This window comes from Pelodiscus sinensis, chromosome 2 (assembly GCF_052426305.1).
Source record: "Pelodiscus sinensis isolate ZL-2025 chromosome 2, ASM5242630v1, whole genome shotgun sequence".
Taxonomy (NCBI): Eukaryota; Metazoa; Chordata; order Testudines; family Trionychidae; genus Pelodiscus; species Pelodiscus sinensis.
In genome coordinates, this window is record NC_143053.1 from 72,523,779 (window position 1) to 72,547,152 (window position 23,374).

Sequence of the window (23,374 nt, forward strand, 5' to 3'; positions counted from 1 at the left end):
GTACAACAATGCAGCACTGTGACATCTCAGAGTGGCTAAAGTGCTTTTGCTGACAGTCCCTGGGTATGAATTCTGGGCATGGTCTTAGTGGTAAGACCTCTGCTGAAAACTTGCTTCACCTTTGGCTTTGCTGGAACCTGGACATTAGGGAGAAATTGCTAGGTTTAGTGTTTTGGTGAAGCATTTGGGCCAGCTGAGTATAGGATTATTTTTTAAATGATGTAAAGGTGAGTAGTTATTTAATACAGGCTGTATGATTTCTTATGGATGTAATTATGTTAATATACTCAAATGGTATTATAATGGAAACGTAATAGATAATATATTGAACACACACACTTAAATTACTTCCTTAAAAAGATTTCATAGACAGCTGTATCATACTTTAATGGTCCCCGTAATTTCATTTACAAATAGGCATTAGCATATAAATCAGAGAAAGAGAGAGAAAGGCTAACAAACAATTTACTATGGGTCCTACAAAAATGGAAAACTTACTGTGAAAAGAGCATTATATTCCAAGACCTTCCTGCAGCTGTCCTGACATCCAGCACAGAATTAAAGTGTTAGACTGCTCAAATCCACTCTCAGAAAAGAAATTCTTGTCTCAGAGCTTAATGGGGAACAGGGACCACAGTTGTGGAGGCTCCATACTTATCTAAATTGGCTACTACCGGTTTATATTTTGCGATATAAAATGACTGAGTTGGCCAGTTCCTACTCCATCTTTGGGATTCTCTCTCTGACTGCTGGAGTTCAAACAGTCTGCAGCAGAGCAGGAACCTTGCCTTACCCACGATGTGTATTCTTTCATTTGGTGCTGGTTGCTATGGGAACCACTGGCATGTCCCCTCCAGAAGCAGTCCTGACAGAGCTGGTAATTGTGACACTGCTGGCAGCGATAGCGAAATCCCATCATGCTCTCACTGTGGCAGTAGGAACACTCAACAGGGTGGAAGACTGCAGGGGAGAGAAATAAAAAACAAAAACAGACAAAAGAAACAATAAAAACGAGATTAAAAATGAAGCCTCAAATGGTGACTGAATCCTTCCTTTGTTTGCAGTAAGTTTCCAAATCAAATGCCATTCATGGTCTTTGGCTGAGGAAAATATATATACGAAAACTTCACACATCTTTTATGGGTTTACTTCTTTCCCCACACCAAACCCCTTATCACTGCTGAAGCAACATTCACAGTTTGCCACAACCCAAATTTATTTAAACCACAAAGCAAACTGAGCTTATTAGAGAGGAAACAAACAGTAAATTAGGAGGAAATCTTCCTGATTCTAATAAGCTACTATTCTGGAAAGGTGAAAGTTTGTATTGTTATTATTAGCAGTAGGGCTGATGATCCTAAGGGTCAGGGGTCAGATTTTCAAACATGGGGGCCTAAAGTTAGGTGCTTAAATCTATATAAACACATCCAGAGTCCTATCTTAATGAGCTAATCCTGAGGTAGTTAACTAACCACATTTAGCTATGGTACCCATGTTTAAAATCCTGGCCCTAGGAGTATGCTCTATTTTGTCCACCATTCCAACCAAAAAGCATATAAAAAGGAGGATTTGTGTCACCCAGATGCACTGCCCTAGAATATAAGGCTGATCTATGGCATCTTTTACTATTCATCTTGGTATGAATGATGTTTTCCCCCCACTTGGCAATCCCATTGCCTCTATCTGCTCTTGCATGCAGCATATACTGTATTTACCTGCAACTGAGTACATATATGCCTCCCTCCCAACTCTGAAGCTCCAGTAGACAGCTGGGAGGGAGCACATGAAAGGAAATGAGCAGGAAGCACTTTCCCAATGACCTCAGCTAATAATGACAGAAAATCCCTTGCACAAGAAGTCTTGTCCCTCCTGACTAAGAAAGTGAGGCTCTTTAGTTTATTTTCAAATATGTCTGCTCCCTGAGCTAGCAGCTACATCATTAGACAGAGTGCCTCAAAAGAGAATTTTTCTTTGTCTGCCTACCAAGGGAAATATGGGGAAGCAAATTGTTTGTTTTTTGAATATTTGTTTGTATTGTTCATTGAACGTTTAAATTTAAAGGCTTAAATATTTCCTTCGAGATCACAACATTAAAGGATATATTGTCAATGACATTTGCAGTGGATTAGATGACAAAATCTTCAACAATCATTTATAGGAAATACCATCTTAGGGGCAGATGTGCTCTGTTCAGTAAGACACTGAATATGTACTTACACTGTAACCTTTTCTTGTTTAAGGTCCAAATGCAGATCATTGTGCACAGAAGAAGCAAAAGGCTTTGTGTAAGGCCTTATCTCCAGTTACCAGGAGACTGCCGAGATCCATCTCCTGTGGGTTGATTTAGCAGGTTTAGTAAGAACCCGCTAAATCAACCGCTGATCTCGCTCCAGTTGACTCTGGTATTCCTCTGGGTCGTGAGGAGTAAGGGAAGTTGATGGGAGAGTTTCTTTCAGCAGTGATGCTGTGGTAAATCGAACAAAGTTACACCAACACCAGCTACGCTATTCCCATAACTGGAGCTGTGTACCTTCATTCGACTTTGCCCCCTAGTGCAGACCTGACCTTAGAGAACAATGTGGGGGAATTGCCAGAACTATTTGGAAAACCACACAGATCTTGGAGGTGTGGAGGGAGGATAGACAGGGGTCTTTCTGTGATTGGGAATGCACACTCAAGCTATGTCTACGCAGCAGCTTTATTTCAGGATAACTGACATTATTCTGAAAAAACAAAGAGCGTGTCAAAACTGCAAGCCATTATTTAAAAAAAAAAAAGTGAACTGGAGGACTTCTTATTCCGACTCCTGTAGCCTTCATTTCACGAGGAGTAAGGGAAGTCGAAGGAAGAGTGTTCTTCAACTTCCTGCTGTGTAGACAGCACCAAAAGCCGAATTAAGCTATTTTGACTTAAGCTATGCAATTGACATAGTTCAAGTTGTGTAGCTTAATTTGATTTTAACCCTGCTGTGTAGATGTACCCTCAGTGCTGTGGCAGTGTTTGTATTCTGCTACAGATTCTACGTGTGGGGTTAGACTAGGGGACTGGGATTTTTGTTAGGTTATCTGACTTCTTCTCCCAAACAGAAGTTGTTTGTTTGATATAGAAATTACTGGGTGGCATTCTATAATCTGTGTTATATAGAAGGTTAGACTAGATTATCATAATGGGACACACAAACCTTCATATCTATGAATTTCAGAGTAAGGGGATGGTTTCAGTGTGTGGCTCTGACAGCAGTATTTTTCAATTAAATCCTCATCCTTCATGTGAGAGATAAGGAGGTTCTGAGGTGTTCCTGATTTTGTCTCCTGAGTAAATTGTTTTGCAAGAAGATGTTTAGTCTCCTCTTACGGACTACTTGGACATTGTGGCAATTAGTTTACAATCTGTAGTGGACTTACACTGCCACACAGAGTGTGTGGGAAGGAGCTGCTTTGCTGTTCCACCTTTAGTGTTGTGATATCATTGCTAATAAATGCTGGGCTATTTTATTTTACCAAATGTGTTTGTGTCATGGATGGGCCACATACAATAGCTCCCTGGCTACTCAGGGTGTAGAAAGTGATGAAAAATTTAGTGCAAACTCCAGAGCACAGCAAAAATGAAACAAGATCACCCATGGAATGACTGATTGCAAGCCATCCCCTTTTATCAGCCACTATATGATGGCCCATGGAATCAATAGCCTCAGTACGGTAGCTTTTATAATGCCATCTGTAAACTAAGAAACTCATTGTATATAGCCTAGATGTTCCCACTACATTGCAATTGCTAGTCTGTAACTAAACTGGGTGAGCAAACCATCACTTACCATTTTCAACATTTGCCAGTCGATGCAGAAGTGGTAACCAGACCAGACACTGTGGCGGGGGGTCAGACATGAGAGTATCCAAGAAAGCATTTAATGTGACTTTTTTCTGCTCAAATAAACAAACACAGACACAAAATCAGTGATCACAGTAATCAGGGTGACGTGAACATGTTTTTATAAAAGCATTAGGGAATGAAGAAATTAAGTTGTTAAACCTCAGGCCATAAACCAAGAAGAAATGACATTGCCAAAAATTGGAAAAACAGAAGATGAGGGTATTAGTGGTTATAAAATCTGCCAACTATAACTAGCAGTTCTCTCCAAGGGGCGAATTGATGCCATTTATTAAATAATAATTCACTTTAAAGGTTCTGACCAAAAGTTTATTCCTCAAGATCGAAAGATCCTTCCTGATTACATCATCTAGGGCTCATCTAGACTACGCTGAAGTTTTGAAAAAGGATATGCAAATTCCGCGGGAATTTGTATATCTTCTTCCAATCTCATTTTCAAAAGCAGAGCTATCGAAAGTGAAAGTAGCTGGGATGCGTTTTTTTTCAGCATCCTCCTCCCCTTTTCGAAAAGCTGTGTAAACCTCATTTTTTGAGGAAGAGCGGCTTTTTGAAAAAGGAGGCGGGGTTTGCCAGAAAAGCGCGTCTCGATTACTTTCACTTTCGAACGCTCTGCTTTCAGAAGTGAAATTTGCATATCCTCTTTCGAAACTTCAGCATAGTCTAGATGAGCCCCTACTGAACCTGTTCCTATTGCTACAGGTTGAACCTCTGTAGTCTGGCAACATCTGAGGTATGGCATGATTTTAGTTAGTTAGATATCCACTTATCATGGGTGTGGCCAAGTTTCCTGTGGTCCCGTAAAGTTCGTTTATAGCTGCCAGTGCTTGGCTCCGTGTTCTGTGCTGCTATTTAGCTTTAATTTACCACAAATGTGTTCTAAGAGCCCAGTAAGCAGTGGAAGTGATGGTAATGCCACTAAGCATAAGCATCATTTTTATGCTTTATCTACTTATTTCCTTGTGCCAATACAATAAAATTGTGTAACACAACAGTAACACTTTGTTATGAAGACAGCTAATAACCCTTGAATAGGCACAGGCTTATATAGGGTGTATCAGTACAGTCGTTTATTATTTAGCAGCATTGCAATCATTGTTCCATTTATTTGCCTCATTGAAATAAAAATAAAGAGATCAACTCACTATAGTACTGATCTCCCATGGTTCAGCAACTCTCTGGTTCGGAACCCATCAGGTTCCGAGGGTTCCAGACTAGAGAGGTACACCCTGTACATGCCATTCGTCCTATCTAAATCACATATACCAAACAAAAAGCCATGGCCTTCCACAGGGTTGTAGGCACCACTCCAATATCTACTAAAGTTAAAAAATAAAAGGACAAATAAAGAAAAAAATTAACATTTTCACCAGTGTCTAAGTTCCATCTAAAAAAGAGACGTAGACAATAAGAGATGTAAATCCTGTTATCTCTCAGGCTGCTCAGGATTCTAATCTTCGCTAAATCTCTTTGGTCTTGGAAAATGGGCCATTGGCACTCTTGAAAATTTGTATCTCAAATATTACTCTAATGAGAACTGTACCCAGACTCCTCTCTGAAACCTGTCCACTGTGAAGACAAACTCTTTTCCTTTTAATATACTTTTCATTGTATGCCTCAGACTTCCTGATAATAAGTGTTAATGACAGAATTTAAGAACTAATATCTTCCCATGAAGAAACTAATTATTTCTAAATATTGAGTCCTGTTTGGATTATTTATAGATACAGTGATATTTGTTTGAATAGCATACTGCATTATGGTGGATCCCAACCCAAAATGCTTCCCAGGCTATATTAATTGATTGTACAAACCACCTATTTTACCCACTAGTAAAATGACAGCTTTACAATATCACCACACAACAGTGTTAGGAGTGGAAAAGTAACGAAGGAAACTGTTGTAACTCCAGAGAAAATACCTGAAGGCAGCATGTAATCACCCCAACCTGACATTTGTAAAGAGTGTAATGGGACCTTCAATGAACCCAAATAGCCAGTAACTCAGTTTATCATCCCATCAAAAGACAAAGCTTTTCTGGAAATTACAGTGTCTCCTAGATACAATCTCCACATTTGTTTTCTATTTTACAGTTGAAATGCTCAGTACTTTACAAATGTAATCTGAAAGTCACTGATAGTAAGTAAAGATCTGCAGGAGTACCAAAAATGAGCCGTATCAATAAACACATTAATAGGATGGTTAACATCTGTTTACATTACACCTGCTCTTTCCCCCATCTGAAAATGAATGATTTCTTCCCAAATAAACAGGAACTCTTCACTGTTAAGCTCCAGCTCACACAATAATAATTTGTTTTAGAGGGCTCCAATGTGGATGCCTGCCATGGCTTAGCTGACCATTGGCAAATGTCACTATTAGCAGCAGCAGAGCTGAAAAGAGTAGGCGAAAGGCAAAGAAAACTAGCAAATGAAATATCATCCAATTTCCGATACCATAAATAATCAAGCAGTGTAAAGCATCCCCTCTGCTTCTGGAGAGGGACTAAGTTGGCTGCACACACAGTGGTGCTCTGAACAAGTGAACAGATGTCGAGGCAGGCACAGTTTTTCCACAATGGAATTCTTTTTGGAATGCTGCTATAAATTAAAACTCGATTTGCATCAAATAATTTCTGCTTCATTGACAGCTTTATGGATGCGCTTCTTTGGTGCTCACCGATTTTTATGGATTAAAGAAGCAATGTCCCTTAAAAGGACACTGAAAGTAATTTCCATACCTTTAAAAGTCATTTTTTTCCTCCTGCAGTTTTTATCATCTACTTGGAAATTTAAAACGAAATATACACTTTGAGAGGAAGGGGGATGGGATCTGTACCCAACCCAACTCCTGATGGATTTAATGTGGGCCTGAGGGGCTGTTAGAGTACTTAGTAGCTATACCTGTAGTGAAAGCCAGGCTTAACAAGAGGCTCAACTGGGCCAGAGCAGGCTAATTAAAAAGCTAGGAAGTTTACAACAGAAAGAGGCTGCAGGGACAGAGGCTGTAATCACTCACTCTCAGGGAGCAGAGAGGAGTGGAGGTGAAAACTCTAGCGGGAGAATAAACCCTGCGGTTCTAGCCTTAGTAGAAGGGTCAGCCTCAGAGGTGTTATGGGGGAAAGAAGGCCTGAGACAGCTTGTTAGGAAGAAGCCCATGGAAACAGCACAAGGGGGAGGACTGTGCAGACTGTGGCTGCTTATTATAGAGTCACTGGGCTGGTACCCTTTATAAAGCATGGGCCACAGTTCCCCTACCAGTCACTAGGAAGTGGCATAGGAGCAAAAAAGATGCCAGCTCAACTAGCTCTATTACCAGCAAGGGAGGACTAATGTGACTTGGCTGGCAGACTAGTCCATGAAAATGAGGCGCTATAGCTTCTGAGATGCTAGAGAGGGGCTACAGAGTGAGATGTCAGGCTGGGGAACCACAAAAAGAGGGTATCTGGCTGGCAAAGCTAATTCTCATATGTGGCCGGAAGGAGACACCCTCATAGTGAGTAGACATCCCCATTACATAAGATTGTGGAGCAACCTTTTATTCAAGAAACAATTAGTACAAAATATTAGTTCCACATCTTCAGATTTCATGTTTTAGATCAATCCCTGCTATTGCAATATGTTTTTGATAGGAGGACAAACAAATCATATCATCATTATCCTGCCTGTCAGGAAAAGAGGAAATGTAAATTCCTTTTGGAGCCCCAGCTCTGCATTTTGGGAGGACAGAACAGAAGAAAGAGAAGGAAAACACTGTGTTGTTCTCAATGTCTTCTCAGCTTCAACATCTTCCCTTACTTTGCATGTATCCAACTACTGAATTTTTCATGGGTGATAAGTACAATCAAATATTTTTCTAATGTTGTAAATCAATGCATTAGCCAGGAAGGAATTCTCTTCTTCCATTACAGTAAACAATGAACAATCAACTAGATGTAGAATTGGGTATTTCTGAGGCCTATTCCCCCCAAAAAACATCGGGAGTTGGACACGGGTAAGATATCAGATTCAATGCATCCATACAGTCTAATCATTTCAGCACTTTCTTGAATCCTACTGAGAATTTCTGTAAGGGAAATCAGATATTCAGTTGTCTGTAGGATCCTATTTCCAACAAAGAAAAGGTGAGATTTTTTCAGTGGGCATTCTAAGTGTATCTACTGTGTCATCATGGACATGTACAATTAGATTTTTGGTTTAAGAACTGGATTTCATCATGACAGATATATAAGGTCAGTATGCACAATTGTAGCAGGCAAGAGGAGGGGCATTATTGTGCACGTTTGTGTGTGCATGTAAAGAAAGAAAGAAAGAAAGAAAGAAAGAAAGAAAGAAAGAAAGAAAGAAAGAAAGAAAGAAAGAAAGAAAGAAAGAAAGAAAGAAAGAAAGAAAAGCTGATTAGTCATGTGACTGACAGTATACATCAGTGATGCCATCTTTCTTTACCTGTTGAGAGAAACAGGATTTTGCTGATTGTTCCGTGTAACCAAATGAAGGCCCTTCGAAAACTGCAGTAGGAAGTTTGAGAACCTCCCGTAGAAACATATCATACCTTCCATAAACCATCATGCCACCAGAGTCTGAAATCATTGAGAAAATATCTGGGGAAATTAAAACAAAAAATAAGGCAAGAAAAGGTTTACTTCAATTTAAAGCGCAGATCTTCTCTTAGTTTAACAACATATGAGCTGAACTTAAAGTAATAAGATTATATATAATGTATTCTGTTTATGGAAAACTTCAGGATTATTACACCTTTAATTTTAGCCTAATTTGCTAGAGGCAAAAGAAAAAATGCACATTTAAGAAATCTATATTAAAATATTCCTGCTTTCTGTGGCTCTGCAGTGTTCTTTTTTAGCTTGTGCTTGATGCACAACATAAAGAGTGTAATTTAGTCAGATAGAATGGATCCAATGTGACAAAGTGCACAAAATCAACTACAACTTTTGTGTGGAGCCATTCTGGCACCAAGTTCACAAGGCTATTTATTTTTTTTTTAGACATGTAGACTATTCAACAAATGTAAAATGCATCACTTGATTCTTATCACTTTTTTATCTTAAATTATTTGTCATGTAAGTATTACAACATTTTGTCATTCCATAACTGCATCTTACTCTTCTTTTACTTTCCTTGATGGTAAACACCACTTTCTTGCTTGAAAAAACAGTTTAAAAGGATCCAAATCTTAGTGGAGGATGCTAGACTTAAAGGGTGTGTCTAAACTACATGGCTCCATCGATGGAGCCATGTAGATTAGGCTGATTGGCAAAGGGAAATGAAGCCGCGATTTAAATAATCGCGGCTTCATTTAAATTTAAATTGCTGCCGTGCTGAGCTGACAAACAGCTGATCAGCTCTTTGTCGGCTCAGCGCGCTAGTCTGGACGCTCCCGTGCCGACCTGAAAGCCCTTTATCGACCTCCCAGTTATGCCTCGTAGGATGAGGTTTACCAGGGAGTTCGATAAAGGGCTTTCATGTCGGCAGGGGAGCGTCCAGACTAGCGCGCTGAGCCGACAAACAGCTGATCAGCTGTTTGTCGGCTCAGCGCGGCAGCCATTTAAATTTAAATGAAGCCGCAATTATTTAAATCGCGGCTTCATTTCCCTTTGCCGGACAAACAAATCTACATGGCTCCGTCGATGGAGCCATGTAGTTTAGACTTACCCAAAGACTAGTATCATTTTTCTGGCTGTTATGGCCACTTCTGCTCTAGATGACAGCTATCACACTGGGTACATCTGGAGGGAAATTCCAGGTGAAGGACTCTGCAGTTCACTGCTGGGAAACCAGCGTCACACTACATTCTGTGTCTGCATACAGTCTATAGACTCTGGGAATCAATAGCTATCCTTCTACACAATATCACAGTAAAGAGAAACTAAACAGTATACTTTTGATGAAGCTGATCCAGAGGGACAAGAATAAAAGAAGGAAACCTCTCAGTGCGTCTGTAGCTAGAATAAACCTTGGCTAGATTTGTTTGGGAAATGAGCATAAATCCTGTAAAATAGAAGGGATAGACAGACAAGTGCTCCTGAAAAGGAAATATAAACAGTGTATAAATGGTATTGTTTTTCTAACTGTGAAAATGAGTGAGATGTCATGAAAGAGGAAATTGTCCAGTGATGCTTTATAATGCTAGGCATTTGCTGCACTTGACTGCACTGCCTTTGAATTCAATCAGTCTGAACAGAAATCAAATTTGTATTGTGTTCATCAGAATTATATATGTGATCTGGCTCCCAAAATATAAAACATGTTTGAGAGTCCTTCCAAACACTAAACTGGATTTATCCAAACTGTTTCAGGAACATCCAACTGCCACCAAATATAAACACACACCAATCCCATCAGGTGACTACCATTCTGACAAAATTTGTTATCATGCCAAATACATGATGAACTGACAGAGAAAACAAGACTTACATCTTAATTTGTCCATGATCTTTCCTCCACAAAGAGTTGCCAAAGCCATTTTGACAGCAAAAACTGAAATTTTACCATGTCCTTCCCTGTTAAATAATAATAAAAAATTGTTAAATGGCATGATCTTAATAGTATGACTGTACATTTTATGTGCATCTCCTTGACATGACATAATGCATCATACACATATTATAAGCAGATACATAGATTAATGTATTTTTCTTTTTAGATATCTGTTTTCTTTTAAGAGACCATACAATGGCAGATTCCTCTGTGAAGCCATCAGAGACCATCAAAGAACAGCGACACCGAGCATTTTAATATTAAGTTTATCAGAGCAAAGTTTGAATGCTGGTTAGCACATCATGAATTAAGTTTATTATTATGAATTACTGTTATTATTTATTGTTGTTATTATAGTGCTCAAAGGTCCCAATCAAAATCAGGGCCCCGCTATGCTAGGAAAGGAGGATGAGGGTAAGGGCTTAAGAACACAGCTTTTGTACAAATTAATGGTTCCAAACCATTTGACTTTTCAATGATACCTCTGAGTCACATGCAATTTTAGAGGGCACTTAGTTAAAATATGGATACTATCGTGCAATCAAAACCCCACTGAAATCAACAGCAGATCATTTATTTTCTATGGACTTTGGATGAGGTCCTATGTTGAAATTATTTTATAGTCAAGAAAAGCCTCCTTTCAATCCAACCCTTGGGTAATGCCAGATTTTATTATTCTAAAGCACTGACTATACTATACAGGATTTTACTAGCTCCATATGGCCACAAAGGATTCCACACTTTTCCCTGCAGGAATGATGACACAATTCATGGGTTACACCGAGGAGTTAAGCATTTAATATATTTCATTTCAAACAAATCCTGTTCTATTTAACTCTGTTTAACATATACAAGACTATCCAATATAAGAAAAATGATTTAGAAATAATTTTCCTACACATCTAGTCATGTCCCAGTCAGATCATAAGGATCTCTTTCTTCCTTGGAAGTAACAAGTTTGTGCATTGCAGCATCTGTATACAATATACACAATTTTAGGAATCGTTGATCTTTTCATGGAACCATTTTAAGGCCAAACTCAATTGCCCCATTTCCATTCCAATTATCCTGCAGCCATCTCGTGATTATTTATCATACAGAAACTTTAACATATTCCAGTTTCTGAGCCAGTATCGTCCATCTTCGTTATAAGGCCCTCTGCTTTAAGTTCTAAAATCACTTTCCCTTGATAGGAGAAAAACATGGCACAAGTTGTTCAAAGGAATTATGCTACCATAAGCAGAAGCATGAACGTGCTAAAATGGAAAAACCTCACTAAAAATAATAAATTCCTCCTTTTATGTATTAATTTTTTTGGTATCAAATTTTTCAAATTTACATTTTCTTTTGATTTCTCAGCACCTTCCCTCAGGGCAGCTAAGATATAAATTATGTTGGGGCAGCTTTTACCTATTATCCGTGGAGATGTTTAATCGGTTCCTATCTCTCTGTTTAACTAAGTCATTGAGAGCATGTTCTCATCCTAATAAAAAAAAGATAATGGTTGTTTCACTGTCAGCCAATACTTTTCAATTTTACAGCACAACAAACCCATTTTTCTTTCTGAGTCCCATCAATGGGACTAATAATGGAGCCGTGTACTACTCAGTATGAGGGTGGCAGAGCGAAGCCATGAGAGTCTCTGTCACTCTGTGCAACTAGATGTTCTCTGACCTCCACTCTATGCTCCATTAGAGACTACTCCACAAGGTGTCTGTCTAGACTCCACAAGCTAAATCTATGTATAAGGATTATGGCTCTGGATATTAAAAATTATATGACTATTTTAATTGCTTTGGAATAGCTTTATTGCTTGCCAGTCATGACCGGAATGGAATAAATTATATTTGCTAGAATGAAAAGTATGCCTTATTTCTGAATACATAGTCCCCACAACTGTGTCCCTCTGCTTACTCCCAAATCTGAGCAGCATGTGTACATAACTCTTGTTTTATTTTGGTTATTAACAGCACACTACTATCCTGTTGTCCCATAGAAATCCTCTCAATTTAGCATATTAAAATGTGCTGTGTCCTTTCTGCCCAGGAGAACTCAAAGTTTTCAAAGGGATTGGCTGCTTGGCATTTCTTAAGACTCGGTTAACAAAACAATCTTTACAGTGTCATCCACTTTTTCACTTATAGATCAGTGTCTAAATAGGACAACATTGTTTTAACAATCTGTAGAAACATTTCCTTCTTTTGGAAAGAGAGAGAGAGAGAGAAGCAGCGCACAAAGTGAAATGATTTCACTCTGGCAGTGTTTAAAACATAAGGGACACATGAATAGCAATCCCTGATAGTCTTCAATGCTGTTTTTATGTTCATGTTCTCTTTGCATTCTGGCTGTTGTACTATTTCTTTATCCAATTTCAAAAGATTAAATCATATGTGAAACCTGTTCATTTCCCACAGTTCTGTCTTTTTCATTTTTTACTGACAGTGGACCAGACTCTCAGTGACTGCGTCTAGACTGACATGATTTTGTGGAAATACTTTTAACGGAAAAGTTTTTCCGTTAAAAGTATTTCCGCAAAAGAGGATCTAGATTGGCACAGATGCTTTTGTGCAAAAGCATCCATGGCCAGTCTAGATGCGATTTTGTGCAAGAAAGCCCCGATCGCCATTTTAGCCATTGGGGCTTTTTTGCGCAAAACAGTTCTTCCCTGTCTACACTGGCCCTCTTGCACAAGTATTCTTGCGCAAGGGTGCTTTTTCCCGAGCGGGAGTTTGAAAGTATTCGTGCAAGAAGCACTGATTTTGTACATTACAAAGTCAGTGCTCTTGCGCAAATTCAAGCGGCCAGTGTAGTCTAGATGCACCCATTTAGTGTAGCTCGATTGATTATCTACCAGCTGAGGATCTAGTTCACTATGTGTATTCTGTTACCATTTCTTTTGTGTGACATCTTATAGCCCTTTGTTAAGTTTTTTACTCTCAATCTTTGACACAGAGATGTTCATCTGTTTTAAAATACTTGTTAAATGTAGCAAACATTAATGCTAAGTGGAAGCAATTGCATTTCTAAAGTGATAATGAAGAAGCTACGTGAAGAAATAACCATGTGGAAATACACTAGATTTAGCTATATTTCCCCAATAGGTTTAATTTTATTTACCTACAGGAGGTTTTTTTTGAATGGCAGGCACATCAGTTAGCCTTCAGGTTTCCACTCCAGCAACGGAGCCTTTTCCCACACAGGAGCCGGGGAGGTGGGAAAGGAATATATTACATGTATGTTTTTAATCTTTTAGTTTGATTTGATTTGTTCTGATACTATTTTGTATGTCATATGTATTCATAAATAAACTAGAGCCAATGTAAATTCAATTTGCCCACTAAGGTTTATTATATATATGCACACCCACACATAAGACTAATGACTGGACATGATAACGGGATCTAGGACTTTCCAAAGTCCCATGGCCCAGAAATGTCCTAGGCACCTCGGCTGTGTAGTACATAGCTCCTCTCTATTAGCAGTATTAGGGTCTCTTGAGTAAAGTGCTGCTACATAAAAGCAAATACCTCAACCATCATGCAGATATGGACAGAATTCAGGGTGCCTCAGCCAAAGTGTTCATAAAATATCCCAGGCTGACTAACAGAAAGAGACTTACAATTTTTACCAGCAGAAAGAATAGAGAACAAAAAAGATTTTTGAATACAGGAGACCCTTGCAATTTGTGGAATTGCTATTCACAGTTCTGCATATTCATGGGGCTCTCCTTTCCTGGCCTACAGGAGGTGGGAGGGGACAGGAGTGACAGGGAATTCTCCATGGGTCCCAGCCCCTGGTTTCCCCAGCTGCCACGGTGAGTTCCCTGTGTCTCCCAACCTCCACAACTCCCAGCCTCCATGGTGAGTTCAGAAGCTTGCCAGGAGCCATGGTTCCCAGTATTTGTGAATTTCGCCATTCACAGTGGTGTCAGGAATACAGCCACCAAAAATGGGGAGGGTTTCCTGTAGTACTTTTCATATTAAAAGGTATCCCCCAAACGTTTCATACATAGTAGCCTATACATGCTTAACTACAGTACACAAAGATTACTGAGATCAGGGAATGCTGGAACTAGGGGTATTTCCTAGTGCTGGAAAAATTCCCACTTGCTTATATCACTAGAGTGGAACAGAAGGTCCTCTTTTTAACACAAAGAGGCCCCTAAGTACTGAACTGTAACACCAACAATGAGTATGAGGCAAGGTCCTGGTCCAGGACTTGAGACTGCATCCCTCTGGTCCAGGTATGAGTAGTACAGTTGAACCTGTCTAGTTTGGCACGCTTTGGTATGGCAACATCTGTGGTCCGGCATGATTTTAATTTGCCAAATGTTCACTTATCATGGGTGTGGCCAAGCTTCCTATAGTCCCATAAAGTTTATTTATAGTCTGTGCTGTTATTTAGCTCTAATTTACCCTTAAGTATCTTCTAAGAGCCCAGTAAGCAGTGGAAATGTTGGCAATGCTGCTAAACAATATTGATCTCCTCTGGTTCGACAAATTCTCTGGTTCAGCACTGATCAGGTCCTGAGGGTGTTGGACTTGAGGGGATCAACCAGTATCAAATGAGCTGCACTGACACCTGTTAAGCTATCCACCTGTACTGATGCTTAAATTGCCATAAAGAAAATAAAAAAGTCTAATGCAGAGAACAAGAGAAAAATAAACTAGCATCTTCCATATAATTAGAAATACAATAAATGTATCTCATTAGAGGGACTCACAAACTCTGATTTTATAATTGATGAGACATGAAACATAGGCTTTAAAACTAGAGTATCACTAGGGGAGCAGAATTTCTTCAAATATTTATGGGAGCGTTTAATACCTTAATTATGACAGTGAACTCTGAACTGTCACAGCTTATAATTAAGAGTTTCCTTTTTCAGAAATATTTCAGTAAGGAAATTAATTGGAATCAAGCTGAGCTCTTTCATTCAGCTGAGCAATGTGTTTAATGGCCACATCTCTGAACAGCACGTTTTGCAGGCCTTCCTTCTGTTTTAATGGGTAGCAGGACTATATAAATTGCACGGATTAACAAAGCTGGAGAAAGCAGAGAATTTAACATTTTGCAACTCTGAATGGAAGGGCAAATGAGAAGCTGCTTTCAGAACAGGTATTGAGCTTCTCCACAGAGTGACTCTAATTCTAGAAAAGACATTTGTTCAAAGAGGGGGTGAAACCAAAGCCCCTCAAATTATGTCTCAAAACTTCTGTCAAGATTTTACCAAGCCTTATTGTCTTCTACTGCATTTTAGAGCATACATAAAAGCAGTATTACACCAGTTTTTTCCCCCAAACTGACTGAACTGTGCATTTCTGTGCTCAGGCATTTATGGCAAAAATCCTGCCCCTACTGGTACCATCACAGTGTGCCTCCAAGGGTATGTCTACACTAGCACCCTAGTTCGAACTAGGGAGGCTAATGTAGGCATTTGAAGTTGCAAATGAAGCCCGGGATTTAAATATCCCAAGCTTTATTTGCATCTTCCCGTCTGGGCACCATTTTTAAATCCCCCTAGTCCAAACTAACTGCCCGCGGCTACACACGGCAGTCAAATGTTAACTCGAACTAAGTCCTTAGTTCAAGTTAACTGTTACACCTGTGCAATTTACATGCAGCGCCTCCCAGTACGTGTGTTCAGGTGCTTTGCTTTGCTTTCCATGTCAAGTAACGAATTCAGGTTTTTTCATTAATTAAAACACTCCATTACATGTTTTATTGCCCCTTAAAAAATCCAGAAGGCTACAGTTTCACAACCTATTGACATTTTTTCCTTTGAGAGGGGAGGTAAAATACAGACACACTGTGCCTCTGCAGCTCTGTCATGTGGAACAACTGCCTGTCCCCCAAGCTGTTACCATGGTGACTATGCCATACCCGTTGATCTGGCTCTCAAAAGGTGCACAATACCAAGCAAGAAGTCCATCGAGTCCGGCAGAGCGGGAAGGGGGAGATACTTATTTTAGGGCTTCTCAAACAATGTTTTTAGCTGGTATATTTTCAAAATATAAATGATGAAGTGGTAATAGGCAATTTGCATGTATCAAACTAAAAAGCTGTTTTGAGAATTCAAGCTATTCAGATGCTTTTAAGAATGGCAATAACATATTGATGTCTCTGCATTCAGTAACCCATAATATATATTTTTACACTACCTACTCATCTATAATGTTAAGTTAGGAACTTGTCTTCATCTTGAGTTCACCCCTGTTGTACTCAGGTATTTTGACACATGGTTCAGATAGTAAGAAACAACATTTAATTTTATTCCATCTCCTTATCCTTATCTTATTTCTTCATGATCTTAAAACTGGCTGCAATACCAGGAACCAGGAAAACTGCAGCAAAAATAGTTCTCTCTAAATAAGGGGTCAGAAACTTACGTTAATAACATATAATCATTACAGTAGTTTCCCATCTCTGATATTTCAATACATAGTAATGCCAATTAAACGTGGCATCACTCTGCTCTGTGAGTAATTCTATTTACATTTAAAGCTGAGTAAGTCTGGAGTAACTCTGTGAAATATACCAGAAATACTCAATTATATCAAGAGTAACAACAGGGCCCTGCCAAATTCATGGTCCATTTTGGTCAATTTCGCAGTCATAGGATTTAAAAAAAATGATAAATGTCATGATTTTAGCTATTTAAATCTAAAATTTCACTATGCTGTAATTGTAGGGGTCTTTATCAAAAAAGAATTGTGTGAAGGTCACAAGGTTATCTTAGGGAGGGGTTGTGGTACTGCTATACTTACTTCTGTGCTGCTGTTGGCGGCAGCGCTACCTTCAGAGCTTGGCAGCTGGAGAGAGGTGGCTGCTTGCTGGGATCCTAGCTCTGAAGGTAGAGCTACTGCAGCAGCAGCACAAAGTAAGTGTGGCATGGTAAGGTAATATAATTACCTCCTAAAATAACCTTGTAATGTCCTCTGCAACAGTCTTTTGGGTCAGGACCCCCAATCTGAAAAATGGGTCAGGACCCCCCCGGTGAAATCTGTATAATATGGGGTAAAAGTACAAAAAAGGCCAGATTTCATGGGAGGCGACCAGATGTCATGGTCCATGATGTGTTTTGCATGGCTGAGAATTTGGTAGGGCCCTAAGTATAAATGAGATCAGAACCTAGCTCCTTTACTCCAGCTCCCCTTGCAGTATTCACTCTATTTATTTTTTTATTAATTTGGATAGAAATTTTAATTTCGTATCTGTTTTTTAAAGTGACACAACAGACAAAAATCCTTCCACTCATCAGGAAAAAGAGGCACATATACTGATAGTAGAAGTCAACTTACGGATCGAAGGCTGCTAGCAGGAAGTTGAGCAGTAAGCTGATGGATTGCTCTACATTGATCTGGTGAGTAGTTGGCATCCGTTTGTTGAGCTGGTAAAAAATAGTTGAAAGCACAGCTTCCAGACGAGCCACATTCAATTCTATGTTTGGGTCCAAGTTGTTTAATGCATTTTCTCGCAATGCTTCTATAATGTTCCAAATGTCCACCAGATGTACTATGTGCAATTTAAGAACAATCATCAGATACTCACATATACATATAAAAAAAACCCAGCCCCAAATCAACTCATGAACTAGTACCTGGGCATAGTACACATAGTTCAGGTGATATTTTATGTATAAAAACATTTCTTTCCATCTTTGGCATTTAATCCAATCAGGAGAAAGGAGCAAGGAAAATTTCAAATCTGCTAATAAAAATAATTATATATAAAATGTTAGGTTAGCTGAGATGTCATTCAAAGTTCTGTGTGTGGCTCCAAAATAGGAAAAGCACTTACGTGTTAATTTAAGCCCCATTAGTTACACAGAAATTAAGCACCTGCTTAAGTGTTTTCCTCAGTCATAGCTTTATGAGTAGCAGCTTGATAATTACAGGTTGAACCTTTTTAAACTGAACTTCCACTTCCGGCATCGTTAGTGACCCTGTGGGAGCACTCATGGAGACAAACCACTGGGCTGGGGCCAGGAGCATTGCTGGACTAGGTGACTGGGGGCAAGCAGAGCCATCTGGGGTGGCAGAGGAGCCATCAAGGGAAAGCAGTCTTAGCAGCTGCCTGGGGAAATCGGGGCAGCGGGGTGGCTGGAGGAAAGCAGAGCCCGTGACAGCAGTTGGATAGAGGAAAGCCGCAGTTGGGTAGAGGAAAGCGGAACCCCAGGCTGCATTGACTTCCCTGGTCTGGCAAATTCCCTGGTTTGATGATGCTGGACCAGGGAGGTTCAACCTGTATTCTTATTAAGTTACAGAGCTGGTGGGATTTTAAAAGGCTCTTAAGAAAGTCCATTACTTAGCTCACATTGACTTTCAAACTCACTTAGTCACTTTTGAAAATCCTGTCCAGCAACTTACACCAGAGTCAAAGTGCTTTACAAAATAGAGCATAATTACATTTGGACAGATTAAATTATCATTTAAAAAAGAAAAGATGTAGCACAGATCTTCAAACAATATTTCATTCTCTTAAATTCATTTGCCAAGTGTTTTGTAAATGTTTTCTGTCTCTTTAGCTTCCCTGCCCAATCTAAACTCTATGACTCCGTCTTTTCATGAGAGTAGTTTAAATGTCAAAATATCCAACATTTAGTGTCAGAGGGAAAAACATGTGTGTATGTTAATATTATGATGCCATAATTAAGATAATTACATGTCAAAATTTATAGCTGTGGAAGATCATTGAATATGTTTTCAAAAACTGATCTAGTTCGAATCTCTGGATTCATCCATAAGAACAGCCATACTGGGTCAGACCAAAGGTCCATCTATCCCAGTATCTGTCTGCCGACAGTGGCCAATACCAGATGCCTCAAAGGGAGGGAACAACAGGAAAACATCACGTAATCCCTCTCCTGCCATCCATTTCCAGACAAACAGAGGCTAGGGACACCATTCCTACCTATCGTGGATAATAGCCATTGACGGATCTAACCTCCGTGAATCTAGCTAGCTTTTTTGAACCATGTTAAAAGTCCTAGTCTTCACCACATCCTCTGGCAAGAAGTTCCACAGGTTGACTACGCGCTGAATGAAGAAAAACTTCCTTTTGTTTGTTTTAAACCTACTGCCTATTAATTTCATTTGGTGACCCCTAGTTTTTATATTGTGGGAATAGACAAATTAATTTTTTCCTGATTCACTTTTTCAATTCCAGTCATGGTTTTATAAGACTGCTGTCATATCTCCCCCCCTTAGTCTCCTCTTTTCTAAAATGAAAAGTCCAAGTCTTTTTAATCTCTCTTCATATGCGACTCGTTCCAAACCCCTAATAATTTGTGTTGCCCTTTTCTGAATCTTTTCAATGCCAATACAGTAAAACTCCATTGGTCCGGCATCCAATGCTCCGGCACTCCTCATGGTCCGGCACCATCGGAAACCCGGAAGTGCTCCGGGCAGCCGGACAACTGGAGCTGCTCTGCGCCTGGCTTCCACGATTCAGCCGCTGCTGAAACTGACCAGCAGCTGAATCGGGGAAACTGGGGAAAGAACAGCTGGGGTGCTGGCGGTTTATTCCCATAGCGCCGCCCCTCAGGGCTGCGGAACCAACCTGGCAGCACTCCAGCTGCTCTGCCCCAGGCATCCCCAAAAGCAGCTGGGGTGCTGCCAGGTTGGTCTCGCAGCGCTGAGGGGCGGCACTACTGGACCAACTCGGCAGTACCCCAGCTGCTCTGCCGCAGGCGTCCCCGATTCAGCCGCTGCTGAAACTGACCAGCATCTGCTGAATCGGGGACACCTGGGGCAGAGCCGGACTATCGGAAGGGGGGGCTATAAGGGGTCTGGGATGGCACCTCCCCCCACCCCACTCCACACCCCTCATAGCCCCCCCTTCCGATAGACCGGCATATTTGATAATCCGGCACCCGCTGGGTCCTAAAGGTGCCGGATTATCGGAAGTTTACTGTATATCTTTTCTCCTAATCTGAGTTCGAAGTACGATTCCAGCTGTTCTTAGCCTTATTAGTATTTGTATCCCAACTGAATGGTTAATATTTCAGAAGATGCACAGAGTAAAGGTACAAGTACAGTATGGATTATTTTATTACAGTGATAAATGTAGCATTGCCCTTCTATCTTACAGTATAATGAGGTACATTTGCACCCTGGAAGAAATGCCTGTTATTATGGATAATGACATAGCCCAACCCCTCTTTGAATGGTCAATATGTCTTTCTTTTGTATGAGAGGATTTATTTCTACTTTCTATAATAGCATCTATGGTGCTCTGCTCCCATTTGCACGTGTTGTAATGCCAATGGAGGAAAGGTACAGAATGCAAGGTGGAGACAGCAAAACTTCCTGGTATGTATTAGGCAAAGAATCATCCTGCTTCACTTGCCATATGTTAGCAGCAAACTGGGAAAGGTTGCATGATGCAGTTCCGCAGTCAGAGCTAGCTGGTATCTTAGATCTTTGCAATACATAAAAACCTGTATACGTGACCTTCTCAGAGGCAGACAGAACACACAGCTGGACGCTCATTCTTTCTGATGCTCTTGCCACCTATCCTCCAATAGAAGTATTGGGATGGATCCCAAGTCCCTTTTATCTGGACCTCCCAACTGGCCTAACACCACGGTAAAGTCAACCTGTTTTAAAAGAAGCACCCTTCTCTTCAGATAATCAGCCACCCCTAAGTGCAGCTCGTGTCAGGGGATGTAGTAAATCTAAGGACAAGTCTGATGACATGACTAGTACAGTAAAACTCCAATAGTCTGGCATCCAATAGTCCGGCACTCCTGATAGTCCGGCATCAAAATGGCAAGAGCCTAGTGAGTGAGCTTCGGCAAAAAATGAGTCACAAGGTAACAGCGGCAGCAGCTGAACTGAGCAAAAAGGGTAAAAAAGGCTTAAAAAAACGAAAACATTACAGTATACTGTATACAGTATGTACAATAAAAAGGGTTGAGAACACTTTATATACAGTATATAATGTATACAGTGTATATATAACCATTTTATAGTACCTCCTGATAGTACGGCATATCTGATAATCCGGCACTATCTAGGTCCTATAGGTTCCGGATTATCGGAAGTCTACTGTACTTAAATCTGACTGCTAGAGTCAGAGTGGGGAACAAACGAGGGAGCCAGATGCTAGGCCACTTGAGGGTCAAGGAGATGGAACTATCTAAAAGTACTTTTTTTATTTTTTACTCCGGCCCAGTAATGGGGTGTGGGGGGAAGGCAGACAATAGAAAGCAAGATACCAAATTATGGGATAAGTGGGCTTAGAACACATAAATTAGGTGGAATTAATCTTCTTACTATATACTAGTGGTCACCAACCAGTTGATCGCAATTGACTAGTTGATTGTGGGGGCACTGCCGGTTGATCGTGAGGCAGTGTTCCCAGCTCCCCTTTTTCCCCCCCACCCCGCCGCAATGAGGAGCCCGCACTGGTGCTACAGCCTCCCATCCCCTGCAAAAATGGAGCTAGCTCTGGCTTCCTACAGTGAGGGGTCAGGGGCTCCTGAGGCTCTGCGCCAGATCTGGCTTCTCAGGAATTGCACACACTGTTGTGGGAAGGGGAGGAGCAGCACGCACACTTCCTGCGAAGCTGGATCTGGTGCGGAGCCTCGGGACTTCCCCCCTCCCCATACTACAGGAAGGGAGGAAGGCAGTAGGGGGAAGGAAGGAAAGACAAGAAACTGCGTGCTCCCCCCTCCCCACAATAGCATTCATTTTCTTGTCTTCCCTTCCTTCCCCATGCTCTGAGGAGGCTGCGGGGGAGGGGGGAGAGGGGGCATAGTTAAGATGGTGGTGCAGGATCCGGAGTGGGCTGGATTTTTTAAAGGAGCTACATGTGTGCTTCTTCCAGAGCTGCCTGCAGATCCTGCCCTAGAGATCATGGTCCCTGGAGACCTCCAGGTACCAGCTAAGCTGTTCCTGCCCCTCCCCCCTGTCCAGACCCCCACTAGCACCCTGTCCCTTGGCCAGGCACCATCCAGCACACTGCTTCTGCCTCCTCCCTCCTGGCCGGACACCTCCACCCAGCTTGCTCCTGTATCCTACTTCCCACTCAGATTCTGTACCCCCATCCATATCCCACTCGCAGGCAGCTCTGTCCCACACACTGGATTCCTCATTTTTGGCCCTACCTCAGAGCCTAGGGGGGCACAAAATCCCCTGGAACCCCAGAAGAGTTAATCTGCCCTGAAGCCTAGAATGTCAGTCTGCAATGTATTTACATGCCAGATATGCTTAGACTTTGCTGGGCCCTGGGCAAGGGGTAGGGGGGCATGGCTGTGGAACCCCAGAAGGAGCTGGGGGCTAGGCTCCTCCAGCCAGCCCATCAGCACTGCCTGGCACATGCCCATGTGGGGCTCTGGTGGCAATTTAGAGGGCCTGGGGCTCCGGCTGCTGCCATTGCCACTGTAGCAACAATGGTGACCAAGAGCTCTGGGCCCTTTTAAATTGCTGGGCCCTAGGGCAGCTGCCTCTTTCCCTCCCCATACTGGTGGGCCCGGATCTATTAACCTGCCTTATGTCACTATATGTTTCTATTGGTAAGCTCTACATTGTTTTGTTTCTGAGTGTAGTTATGGGGAAAAAATATAATTCTATATTAGTAATTTGCACTTTCACCATAAAGAGATTGCACTACAGTTCTTATAGGATGAGAACTGAAAAATACTATTAATCTTTTCTATGATGCTAATATTTGTAATAAAAGTTATAATGTAAGATGAATACTATACACTTTGTGTTGTACACTGTAGTTGGAATAATGTTCTTAAAAATATGCTTAAAAATGTAGAAAAACATCCAAAATATTTACTTGTCCTTTTAAGGGCTAAAATCAAGTGTAGCATCTGTTGTTTAACTTCAGTTAATCATGACTTTTAAAAAAATCTTGCAATTAATTATGATATATTTTAAATAGTTTGATAGCCCTCATAACTATCGATATTTTTGTGCTACAGAAAGATGAGTGGCACTCCGGAGAAAACTTGATATCAACCATCCATGTGCAGAATAGTA

The 23,374-nt window shown here is 40.7% G+C and overlaps 1 protein-coding gene across 24 annotated transcripts in view; it reads right to left on the reverse strand.

The window, feature by feature from the left end:
- The window catches only part of DTNA (dystrobrevin alpha), a 340,146-nt gene that overhangs the window by 83,387 nt on the left and 233,385 nt on the right, over positions 1-23,374 (reverse strand). For all 24 annotated transcript variants that reach the window (XM_075920737.2, XM_075920736.2, XM_075920735.2 and 21 more), the window contains 5 exons: positions 17,681-17,894; positions 10,317-10,402; positions 8,331-8,485; positions 3,815-3,920; positions 794-960 (listed from right to left, as the gene is read on the reverse strand). In XM_075920737.2, coding sequence (XP_075776852.1) covers positions 794-960; positions 3,815-3,920; positions 8,331-8,485; positions 10,317-10,402; positions 17,681-17,894 — 728 coding nt within the window. The remainder of the gene's footprint in view (positions 1-793; positions 961-3,814; positions 3,921-8,330; positions 8,486-10,316; positions 10,403-17,680; positions 17,895-23,374) is intronic.